Consider the following 12,475-nt stretch of genomic DNA (forward strand, 5'->3'; position numbering starts at 1 on the left):
AAAGATTACAGCATTTTACAACAAAAATAAGGTCACTTCTTTATGGCATGGATCATGCTACCTTACAGTACATGTCACAGACATGAATCAGAAATGCTGCAATATGCTTCAGTAGGCTTTTTTTTCATAGAGTGATTCCAAGTGCGCAAGATGAAACTAAAGTAATTCCGGTAATGCAAAACAAACTATACATATTCTCATCCACATCACACCGCATGTCCTCTCCTGCAGTCCACCTGGGAAAGAATCCTTTTGCATGCCTGATCCATCCCTGGCGATCTTCTGCAGATGTGTCCAGACCTCCAGCATCCATTGTGTCCAGGAGGGACTGGTGGCCATAAACGTTCCCCCTCCCCCAGGAAAAGGATTACTCTGTGGGGTTGAGGGATGGAGAGGAAGGTGGAAGGAAAAGTGACACCATCCTGGGATGGGCTGTAAACCAGATGGTGAAACGCCACACCGCCCCGTCCACTTACTCACCTGCCCCCTTTCCTCACCTGGCTCAAGTCTTTCATAGAGGTCCTCAAGGGATGAAAATAGGCATTTAGTGTCCCAATTAGGAGTTTATGCATTTTTATTTTCTCAGATTTCTTTTTATTATGTTTTTGAACGTAAAACTAATAGTTTTGACAATAGGTAGTAAACGTGCAAAGTGGAGTGTAAATACACAGAGGTTTGGTGGTGGTTGAGTCTGAGTGAGTTCATGAAATTTGAAAGATGTGGTCACTGAATGCATTTTGTGTGAAAGCAATGAAAAGTGATCCACAGTTTAGTCCCACTGACTGCTGCTGTGCTGACTGTGTGAAGAGTTTTGAAAAACGTGACTTAGCAATTGTAAAAAACTGTAATGTGTGAAATTACTTATGTTCCCAAACACGTTTTGGATGATGTTTTGGTTTGAGAACATTGATCACTGTTGATGCCAAACATCATTCCAGAGGATCTACTTTAACAGGATAGGATATTTTTTAAAGATATCCTGGCCAGCGGTGAGTACATTTGTACAGTGGACACCGGATTGTTGCAGAAGGTTGACAATATCTCAGAAAAATAAAAATAATCTGATTTCTCCAGTGCTTTTAATGAGAAGTGGTATCCCTGTAAATCCCCAAAAGAGATGCCCTGTTTCAAAATGTTATTTGAAGACCTCCATTATTTTGTGCTTACATTGTTGCATATTTGTAAAATAATGTGTTTGATTGACGTGGGGTCCGGTAAGCATAAGGCCTACAGTAAAAAAAACAGTACCAACTTTAGAGACAGTGCGAGCAACTGGGGTTTAATAGGGGTCCAAGATTTCAGGTAAATGTGGCCCTGGCTTTGGTACCGAGTAGTGGAGATTATTATTTATTATCACAAACATTGTGACTATTATCACAATGTTTTATAAAAACATACCGTTTCTGTGCATTAATCTAAAGACAGGAATGCTTGTGATAGATTTACGAGTGACCAGAAACCACGTACATTGTTATATATACAGCATGTGCTCCTCATTTCCACAGCATACGGAGGAGATTATAAGAAACACCTTACACTATGCAATCCAATACAGCAACACCACAAACCACATATAGCTGAATCAACACCTCATTTATTTCTGGTGTATCAAAGGGCCTTTTGACTTGTCACAGGTGTTACTAATAACATTAACACTGGCTCTGTTCTATTCAAGCATGACAGTGAGCCAGAGACACCAGGAGCATGAAACTGAAGCAGCTAAATGGAATTCAGCCATTGTTAATAGAATTATTTATACCTGTGCTTTTCCTACTGTTACATGTCAAACTGTCTTCAGTGAAGAGAGCCTATAGTAGGTAGTGTGGGTCACTGGCTTACTGACCTAATGAAGGCCCAGCAGAACAGCACACTAACTACCGAGGCTTATTCAATTAAAACTAAGACAGATAAAGGGCTCAGTTCTGATTGGCTGAGTCACGTGGTAAAAGATACCTCCATAAAGGCACACAAACCTGAAGCACAGCAAATATATTCTTGGTAATACCGTCACCCAGTCGTTAACAGAGCTCAAATATTCGTTCACATGTGGGGCTCTGTTCGTTTTTATGTAGGCCATCCTCCTCGGGCCCTTATTTTGCGTGTATTACGTCTGACGTCAGCGCGTCAGCTGGCCGAATGTTTACATCCAGCAGCGGTGTGTTTGTGACCGGATCCCTCCAACAACAAAAGGCTGGACACAAGGAAACCCGCTAAGGCAGAGAATATCAGTCGGTATTCCCTCGAGGTATAACATTAGCTTGATCAGGGTTCAATATGGAGGCGCAGTGAGAGTCGGCGGTGTGTCTCCACAGCAGCACTTAGCCCGGACCATTCTTGTCTCGATCTTGTCTTCCAGCGAAGCCGAGAACGGGGTTATTTCTGTCTGTGTTGACCTTGCTGCTGCGTGACAGTCTGTTACAGATGTAATATTTAGTTTTAGCTGTTTATGCCAGGTGATTGTCAGACCAAGAGAGCTTGAATTTTCGTGTTTATTCGAATTTGGATCACCCGAGTGGCGCAAATAGCACCCGCAACAACGCGCAGGCTGTGGATGTCTGCGGTGAAGTGAAACCCGCGGGAGCTACGGCTCGTGGCGTGACGTTTGACTCTCCCTAAAAACCACGTACATGAAAGAGTGTACGAGATAGTTAATTCAGTGAATCGGAAAATGAATTGCGAAGCTCGAACGGCAGTGTTTAGCAGGAAGTGTGTACCCTACACTAGCCTACTGAACCGCTCACTCTGACAGAATGGGTTACAGTGCCCTCCTGCGGTCATTTGCGCTAACATCCTAAAGAAGCAGTTTCTGGTTATATTCACAGGGTCAGCATCTCGTTCTGGATCCTCTTCCCTGAAAATGGCTATTCATTTTGAGTTCATTTTGAACTGCTGTTTGCTCCTTTAATAATTCAGCACCTGACAACATCCTCAACTCAACTCAACTCAAGTGGCATCAAAGGCAGGAGGTCCAGTAACATTTAAATGCACATGGTCCTTTGTTCTTTTATAGCCTCATGACTAGGGCCAGCATTTGGCAGCCATTTGCACCCTGTGATCTCTTGTCCTTTGGCTTTGCCCTCTGGTGTTGTTTTTAACACCACCCTGAGCCACTGCTGCAGCAGCACAATTCACACCTACACTTGTATTCTGCTGCCAAAAGCTTCATTTAGGCCGCAAAGAGCTTAGCGTCGGATGCATTTTGAATCAATAACCACTAGTTTGTGCTGTCAGATCAGACATGTATTGACAGGTTGTGATTGTCTGCGAGATCATCCAAGTTGTGCACATTTTTAAGTTATCACAAACAGACAGACTTAAAAAAAAAAACACTTTTGAATATGATGGTTGAAGGAGAAATTTTAGGGCTGCAAATACCGATATTTTTAATGTTGAATAGTCTGCCTTCTCAATTAATCGATTTATCATCTAGTCTTTGAAATGCCCGAAAGAAATTGTAAAAAAAAATGCAGATTCCAGTTTCTGAGAGCCGAGGTGATGTCTTCATGTTGCAAAACTTAATTTATGTTACTTAATTTATTAAGAAAAACAGCACATCCTCACATTTCAGAAGCTTTGACAATGTTTGGCATGTTATACTTTGACTAATCGATCATTATGAACGATTCAGCTTTGCTCATGAAAGAACATACACAGTATGATTTAAAGACTTTATTTTAAGCGCCGTAGATTTCCCCTCACTAATCCTGATGATAATTAACGTTTTGTGTGCAGCAATGCTTACTGTAGACGCGTTCTTGTGTAGATCCCATCATTGTTGTCTTTATTAGTAAACCACCTGTTTCTCTTTGCCTTCAGTCACGATGGGTGGAGCTGTGAGTGCCGGTGAGGACAATGACGACTTGATTGACAACCTGAAGGAGGCTTACTACATCCGCTCAGACCTGGTGGAGCGGGCTTTTCGAGCTATCGACCGGGCTGACTATTACCTGGATGAATACCGGGATAACGCTTACAAGGTGAGCAAAATAAAAGTCTGTGAAATCCCCCAAACGGGGTCCTAAGGAATTCACAGCATGCATGATGATGAAAATATTTTTTTGTTATTAGTCACTGGATATTTATCGTGCTTTTAAGGGCACAGTTGTCGAGTTTGATAGGCTGAAAGATTTGTGGGTTTAAGAAAAGCTGGTTAAAGTGTACTATTGTTGTTGTTAGGACTTGGCATGGCGGCATGGAAACATCCACCTGTCTGCTCCGTGTATCTACTCTGAGGTGATGGAGGCTTTGGATCTCCACCCTGGCCTCTCCTTCCTCAACCTTGGCAGTGGGACCGGCTATCTCAGCACCATGGTCGGCCTCATATTGGGTATGTGCTTAACTGCAGCAATTCAGCATGTAGCGTCTTTATTATTGTTCTGGTATCTCAGTAAACATGTGGCAGCAGGAAGGTTACAGGTACACTGGTGAACTGAAAGATATTGGTTCAGATTCTTTGAAGTGGCCATCTGCAATGAACCGGTACTGTACTGCTCAGCTGTACTGCTCAGCTGTACTGATCAGCTGTACTGCTCAGCTGTACTGCTCAGCTGTACTGCTCAGCTGTACTGCTCAGCTGTACTGCTCAGCTGTACTGCTCAGCTGTACTGCTCAGCTGTACTGATGGCCAACGTAGACCATTGCTGTGAAAAACTACATGCTTTGTCAACTTGCCTGGATACACGTTATACTTTGGTATGATCGGACACAATAATTAAGTGAAGGAGGAGCATGTTTTTATTAGATGCTTTATATATATTTTTAATTTTGCCAAGATAGAATTGCAGTATTTCACAGTTTGTCAGCAGCAATCATCTTAGTCCAGTTCATTTCCCAGTAGTTACATGACTATTGCCAATAATGAAGCAGAGCCTGCAAACTCTAGTTTGCCACTGCTTTTCACATAGCATTTCATAAGCCTCCACCTCCACCTCGGCATCCGCCTGTAGGCTCTGAGTCTACCTTCCCCTCGGGGGGAGTTAGCATTGTCACTCCCCACTCCCTGCTGTGCTGAGATTGGTGTTTTCTTGTGGGGAGTGACGAGGTCGAGTGACGAACCTAGACACCAAATATCAACGCTGTACATATTCTGCGTTCACATGATAATCTATTCCACGTGAGTTTGCTGACTGAAGTCTGATTAAATCGATAATATGCATCAGTCGTTTCCATGGTTACAATGACATTAGATAAGATTAGATTAGTAAGAAACACAAGAACATCATAGCAGAATTTACAAAACAGAAATAACATTTTAAAAAAAGCAAAACGTCAGTTTTCAAAAGTCAAACTTTTGATTGAACTGGATGATCTAATAGTGAGAGGTAAACTATTCCAAAGTTTAGGGGCATAGACACTGAAAGCTCCGGGAACATCCAGTAGACGCTCGTTAGCGGACCTGAAAGACTTTTGCTATATGGACACACACAGTTCATTCTGAGAGTAGAATGAATAACAATATTCTAGTCATGAAGACACAAACGCATGGGTTCATTTCTCAGCACTTCCAAAAAATAGAAATATTTCTTAACTGGGAAAACTATGATTACACAAGTTTCTTAATATGAATAGAAAAATCCAGAGTGTACGGCGTGCCTCCAACTATGCAGGTCACATTTATTGATTTTCTGAGTGGCCTATATTAATGCAGGTTAAGTCACAGTACTTCACATTTTTAACAAGACTTAAGAGCATAATCACACACAGCACCGACTTAGTTGTTGAGCCTAACATCCTGATGGCATTACAAACACGTCTTTGTGTTCATGTAAATGTGGTTCATTTCAAACTGTGAACTGAGGTGTGCTAACTGTTCCAGGACCATTCGGAGTGAATCATGGAATAGAGTTACATGCAGATGTGATTGAGTATGCCTACCAGAAGCTCGACTGCTTCATCAAAACCAGCGACAGCTTTGACAAGTAGGTATCCAAATGTGTCTGACATTTGACTGTTTTTCACATTTTTCTCACTCTTGTGTACATTGTTTTCCGTTGCTCCCGTGCGTCTCTTCAGATTTGAGTTCTGTGAGCCGTCCTTTGTTGTGGGTAACTGCCTGGAGATTCCTCCAGAGAGCCGTCAGTATGACAGGGTGTACTGCGGGGCCGGGGTGCAGAAGGAGCACGAGGATTACATGAAGAACCTGCTCAAAGTGGGGGGCATCCTGGTGATGCCTCTGGAGGAAAAGGTTGGTGCGTGATAGTTAAAATCTGGATATTCTGCAACACTGTACGTTCCCCCATTTAGCATTTACAAGCAGTATATACACATTTAATAAATGGTTCTGTAATGTAGTTGTAAGCAGACAAGTGACTTCTCCTGTGGACACCGTAAGTGGAGGCTGGTTTATAAACAGATAATGACAATATAGTAAAACCCAGTTGTAATAATACAAAATATGTCTTCATAGGAGAAGAAGTTATAACTGTTGACAAATACTGTGCATTAATAAACACTTAAAATGTCCTTATCAACTTACAGCTACAATATATTTAGTTTTCTTCAATGTGTATATACTGCTAAGGGGGTTGGGGGGTTAAAGTAAAGTGTTACTGCATATTCTTTTATATTACTGTCATCTTCTTGTTTTATTGAGTGTCTGCAAAGGTTATTATCTTATTGGCTTTGATTAGTATCATATAGTATGCATAGAACCTTGTAACTGTGTGGAAAAGTCAACTACTTTGTTGGAAACAGAAATGATCCCCAACATGTCCAATATTTCTGAAACATGAATGTAGTTTTCTTGGTGATGATGTCAAAACAGCTTTTCCAATGTTGAATATCGTCTTTTGAAACATTTCTTGTGGGATGAAGATGTATATTATATACACACTCTTTGGACAATTTGGACTATAAATAGAAAGCAGCTTGTTGAAGTTACTGAATTAAATCAGCTGAGAGAACAATGTTTCGCACGCAAAAAGTACAAGGAGAAAGGACTTGAGATTTCATCCTGCTGTATTTCCTGCAGTTGACCAAGATCACCCGTACAGGGCCGAACAGCTGGGAGACCAAAAAGATCATCTCCGTGTCCTTCGCTCCTCTGGTGCTGCCTAAACACAGCACAAATGGCAAACCCAAGACTGTCCCACTACGTGAGTCTCATATTGTCTCATATACCTTTTTATTTAAATTCAAAAACACAACTGAATATAAGTATCGACACATATAGCATGTGTCTAATTCTTCACTTTTGTTGTCTCTCTCTCCCGTTTCTTCTTACTTTTCCTTTCCTTCTTTGGTTCTCAATTTTGCAGCCAAGTACGAGGTACGGACGTTACAGGAGCTGGCTCGTATCTGCATCCGCCACACCCTCAGAGTGACCACAGATGGAGGAGACAGCCAATCGCGTGGCCGAGGTTCCTCGTTCAGCGTGGGCAGGGGTCTGGCAGTGGCCGGGCTCCATAAGTACGGCCCTCGCTTCAAACGCCGACGCGTCCACCGGCGCCACTGCAACGCCCTGGTCCTGGCCACCCGTCAGGTGGTGGCCAGCAGTGGTATCGGCCCCGCTCCTCTGGACAGCAATAACAACCAGGGAGGAAGAGCGGAGGATGAGGAGGAGGCAGGAGAGCGGGAGGCGAGGCGGCAGATGAGAGGGAGCAGGAGGGCGGGGAGAGGAGCAGGAGGGGTGGTGGAAGAGGAGGAGACGGTGGAGGAAGAGGACGAAGAGGAGGAGCAGGAGGAGGAGGAGGAGGAGAAGGAGACCGGGGAGCTGCTCCGACCCCAGCCGGCCGTGAACGTCCTCAGAGAGCGGATACTGGGCCTGCCGCTGCCCGAGCCTCTGAAGATGTACCTGCTGTACTACAGAGAGAAATGAGCCCGCCGAAGCCACAGCCAGGTCCTGAGTCAGAGCCCAGAGCTGAAAGCAACAACCGCAGCAGAGGCTGAAGCCTCTGTTACAACCCCACCACCACCTGTACAAGGCAGGACAACATGCCACCTACCTTACTGACCCCCAGCTCCACCATCAGTCTCTTTCTCTCTCTCACCTGTTCTCATCCTCTCCATCATCCATTCTCTTTCCCACTCCCTCCTTTTGCCCTGCCTCCCACTGTTGTTTACTCGATTCATTTCCTGACACTGTAAAGAGTCAGTTCAAATTGTCCAGTGGAGGAGGGAGGGCGGGGGGCTATGCTACTTTGGGAATACAAACAATTCACGCTAATGTTTCGGACAACCAGACAGTCACAGATGTAAACTTTGTGTCACCTTTTTGAGGTGCAAAGAAATACAAATTTTGGTACATAACACATACACAGTTTATCAATTTGCACTACAGCTCTGTGTAACTAACGCCAGTCGAGCATTGCATAACAACAGCTTAACAGTCCACAGCTGCCTGAGTATCCACGGCTTGTAAAAGGCAACGTAGTGGTGCTGAGAAACAGAACCATCGTTAAGTCTACAGTGGCAGACTAGACAGAGTTCAACAGAGTTCAGACACTGTAGCAACAAGCAGAGAGCCGGAAGACACAGGGCTTCCCAGCTCTTTTCTACTCGCTAATTGCATTGATTGTATACGTCGTGTGAAAGCTGGTTTGTCCACATAAGGTGGTGTGTATTATCATCTAATGGGGATGGTGGAGTTTTACAAAGGAAGACATAGAGTTGGCCCAAAGCTCAACTTTGTGAGTGAAGAAAATGTGCATTCAAAGATTCAATGATGTGAGAGTTCTATTTTCTCTTTCACTATATATTATTATACATATTTAATGATACTGTAGCTACAGCTAGTGCCCAAGAAGGTGTGGCGGTTGTAATTATTTCCACTGATTTCCAAATAAAAGGGGAGCTTTGTCTTGAGCCCTCAGTCCATTAGATAATTTTACTTAAATTATCTGCTTTTCCAAGGCCAAGGGTTGATCATCGTTTCAAGCATTTATAGTAGATTAGTTGATTTAATGGAAGGCTGAATTTTCGCTTTTTCTATGCATATGTTTCATTGTATCTATCTTTGTCTCCTGACGTTGTCATATGGAGATGAAACTGACCTAAATCCTTACATGTGTATCCAAAGGGCAGTCTCACTGTTTTTCTCTACATCCCATTATTCTCTTAACCACAAGAGAATGACCATAAAAGATCACATACTTACTAATATTCCAATTTATATAAATAAACCAGCATGATAAAAACACATAACTAATGTTTTTGATGATTGACAGTGTGCAGGTTTTCTCTCACCTTGCTCTCATCTGGGGTTTTTTTTTTCTTCTTTTTTTTGGTTCTTGTAATATTTAAATTTTTGAATTTTATGAGACTTGAAGTGGTGTTTGCATATGGAATCGTATGTTTTGTTTTGTGAATCATAAAAAACATAAAGATACTTTGATAAGTAGAAGAAGTATCTTTGTCACATTTTTCTGATGTAGTTACTAGTTAGATGGGGCATTATTCCTTTGTACTTTTTGCTTTTGTACCAAACTTTCTGCTCCCTTCTGTGCCAAACTTAAGTTGCATGGACTCAATTCTCAAGAGGAAACAGCAGATCAACAGCAAGTCACTCATCTGAAGACAAAAGCTGACAATTTATTGATGTTTTTTCATTTCAGAAACTGCTCCACTACCACTGAAATGACCCTTGTGGTCGTTTATGTATTAGTTTTTATCATGTTAAGTTTTAGATTTCTCCCAGTTTGTATCTGAATGTCTGTGATGAGTAGCAAAGTGAGCTTTGCACATATGTAGAAGAACCCTGCATCACTAAATACATTTAATTATACATCAATTATGGATGTGATCACAGTAATAGGAGGGATTTGAATGTGTGCAGCTTATACAGGTAATGGGAGGATCGTGTCCAAAAAGCAGGTCCTTATCAGGCCAGGAGACTCGCATCCCTTCTGATTCCTGCTGAGTGTAACGTCATGCTTCATGCCATTCGTCCATTTCTACTGCTGCTGGATCTGCCTTTGAGTACTGTATGTACACCATTCCTTTATTCAACATGAGTACATTTGTATTTGGTTGTTGTGCCGTTGTGATTTTCTGCTGAATGTATATGATCATGATGAGGTTGTTTTCTGCACTTAACATTAAGTTTTGGTGAGAATGACTTGCTTGTTGTTTTTTGAGCTGTATTATTGACTGCTGTTAATAAAGTCCATTATACAAAAGAAAGGCCAGTTGCAAATGAAATCATTTGATTAGAGTGCTAGTGCCTTACAGGTTCCTTAAATGGTCTCACCCAGTCACTTTTTAAATTTTGTTTAAATGTGAGCCTTTTCCAAACTGGAGACATTCACATAAAAGGGAACAAAGGTAATTAAGGGCAAACCTTTTCATTTGCTCTGGTCCGAATCAGTGGATCAGTTGGTAAAATACAAGAGAACCAAAATGCATCACTAAAAGCCATGTGACAACATCCACTCCGCTCATTGGTTAGACGTGTCTGACTGAAAAAGTAAACCAAGGACGAAGATCCTATCTGCCTGAATATCAAGAAGCTAGTGCAATCAGTCTCTGTGTGGTTGTTGTGGTCTGCCCAAACGAATCGTACCGAGGTGGAAAACATTTCGAGTCTGGTTTGAAAACACCCAAATATGGAATACCATTTTAGTCAATATTAAATAAATACATAAATATGCCTATGAAATGAATAAATATGGCTGTGAAATAAATAAATGAGTCAATATAGTTCAATAAATAAATAGGTTTTTATTTAAAAAGGATGATTTTCAAAGGACTACTTTTATTTATTTCATAATGCATTATGAAATAAAGATGCCCATGAAATAAATAAATGTGGCATTCTTAAATAAAAGTCCCCTGAAATAAATTAAAGGTGCTGTTGATAACACTGATAACATCCAGCCACTAGGTGACGCACTCCCCCTTCCATTCTATTCCAGCGGTTGCCAGTTCGTTGCACAACCTGCATATTTCATGGTCGAGTGGCGTGAGACTCAGACTCAGTCATATCAAGTGATGAGTCTTTTGTGATAGAGCAATGAATTCATTTTGCAACATATAGCTATACATTAGATTTAGGTTACTTTATGTGGTGGTGTTTCATGTAACGTTAGCTATGGTAATGTTAGGATATGGCTAGCTAGCTTTAGGTAACTCATTTTCCCCATCATTTAATAATTATAGGGGCCCTATATTTACTATATTGTAAAGTGATATTTCAATCATACTTACACTATACGACATTAGGTAAATATTTACAGTTTAATCCAATTAAAGAGTACAGTACATTGTAGGAATCCTATTAAAACCTACAGTGCTCGACATTAGACAGACAGCTACAGTAAAAGTTGATGTTAGCTAGCGCTGGTGTTAGCGTGGTGTTGACCTAACATTAGTCTTAGTGTTTTCTTGCTGAAAACAAATCTCATAGTGGATTATAAAAAACAGCTGAGCGCCACACAGCAACAATGGCTACAGGGAGAAAGGACGACTGTATGATCATGTCAGTACTTTCAGATTTTTATATTAACGTGAGTACCGTAGCTGTTGAGCTCAGCGCAGCTAGCTGCATGGCTAGCTAATCACAAGTACCTCAGTGAAGTGTCTCATAACAGGGCTAACGTTAGCCTGCTACATGAGATGACACCCTCAATAACAGTCACATTTTGGGTCTAAACACTATAATGAGCAGATTCAGTTCTGAACTTTAAATTACCTTCAACATAACACATTGGTAATATGTTGGGATCCCACGCCCACTCCGTTCTTACAGAAGAGCGGCCATCTTTTCATCAGCGGACAAGTCCGCCACCGGCCCAGACGGACCAGTGACTGGTCAATCAAGTTGCCCTGCATAAACTTGTACTGGCCCCGGGCCATCGGTTATGTCGGACCCTGGCCCACTTCTAAATCCCCTCTGATACGCATCTTCGTTATAACGTTACAATGTTTGAGGGAACTATAAGGTTAGGTAACTGGACGCAGCCGTCGCTGATGATAACGTAGCTCCTCAGGGATTGAAGCTGTTATTTTAATTTTCACAATCTAACTGGTGACAACACATTAGTTAAGGTTTTAAGGACTATGACTGTCGGTAGTTGTTTATTTTGTTAAAATATGCAGAACTGTAATTTTATTGGTTATTGTTATCGGACGATTAAGCTAAGATAGCTAATATGTGCTAACGTCAGTGTCCGTTTTTCCACACTAATTGGCAACTGTACCATGTGATACCAACGTCATTACACTATTGGCTCACGAGCCTTGTTAGAAGCAGGAATCAAACATCAGATATCTCACACAGAGATAAAACATTCATTTTGGACCCGTCAAATTTTTAAAAATGATTAATTCACAATCATATATTTATTAAAGGAACAGTGATACTTTTATTCTGCACCTTTCTAAAAGCTCTGTGGATGTATTTAAAAAAAAAAAAATGTGTCTACATAAAAATAAATACAAGTAGTCCTTTGAAAAACATCTATATTTCATAGCCATATTTATTAATTTCACAAGCATATTTATGTATTTATTTAATATTGTCTAAAATGACATTCCATAC

The 12,475-nt window shown here is 41.4% G+C and overlaps 1 protein-coding gene across 3 annotated transcripts; it reads left to right on the top strand.

The window, feature by feature from the left end:
- Positions 1-2,014: 2,014 nt before the first annotated feature.
- On the top strand, positions 2,015-10,119 carry LOC122883161 (protein-L-isoaspartate O-methyltransferase domain-containing protein 2). 3 transcript variants are annotated; one of them, XM_044211466.1, is made up of 7 exons: positions 2,015-2,245; positions 3,817-3,977; positions 4,177-4,327; positions 5,816-5,918; positions 6,013-6,184; positions 6,971-7,094; positions 7,257-10,119. In XM_044211466.1, the coding sequence occupies exons 2-7, from the start codon at positions 3,822-3,824 to the stop codon at positions 7,814-7,816; spliced, it is 1,266 nt and encodes a 421-aa protein (XP_044067401.1). In that variant the 5' UTR covers positions 2,015-2,245; positions 3,817-3,821; the 3' UTR covers positions 7,817-10,119. The 3 variants fall into 3 exon arrangements, with proteins under 3 accessions (XP_044067401.1, XP_044067400.1, XP_044067402.1); XM_044211465.1 differs by lacking the exon at positions 2,015-2,245 and adding an exon at positions 2,275-2,453; XM_044211467.1 differs by lacking the exon at positions 2,015-2,245 and adding an exon at positions 2,832-2,966.
- Positions 10,120-12,475: the final 2,356 nt, after the last annotated feature.

The sequence above is a fragment of the Siniperca chuatsi genome, linkage group LG10 (genome assembly GCF_020085105.1).
Source record: "Siniperca chuatsi isolate FFG_IHB_CAS linkage group LG10, ASM2008510v1, whole genome shotgun sequence".
In the NCBI taxonomy this organism is placed as follows: Eukaryota; Metazoa; Chordata; class Actinopteri; order Centrarchiformes; family Sinipercidae; genus Siniperca; species Siniperca chuatsi.

What these genes read in the sequence shown, in the direction of transcription:
- LOC122883161 (XM_044211465.1), top strand. An exon ending in ACCAGCGACAGCTTTGACAA is followed by an intron (nt 5,919 to 6,012) that starts GTAGGTATCCAA and finishes GCGTCTCTTCAG; the next exon opens with ATTTGAGTTCTGTGAGCCGT. An exon ending in ACCCAAGACTGTCCCACTAC is followed by an intron (nt 7,095 to 7,256) that starts GTGAGTCTCATA and finishes TCAATTTTGCAG; the next exon opens with CCAAGTACGAGGTACGGACG.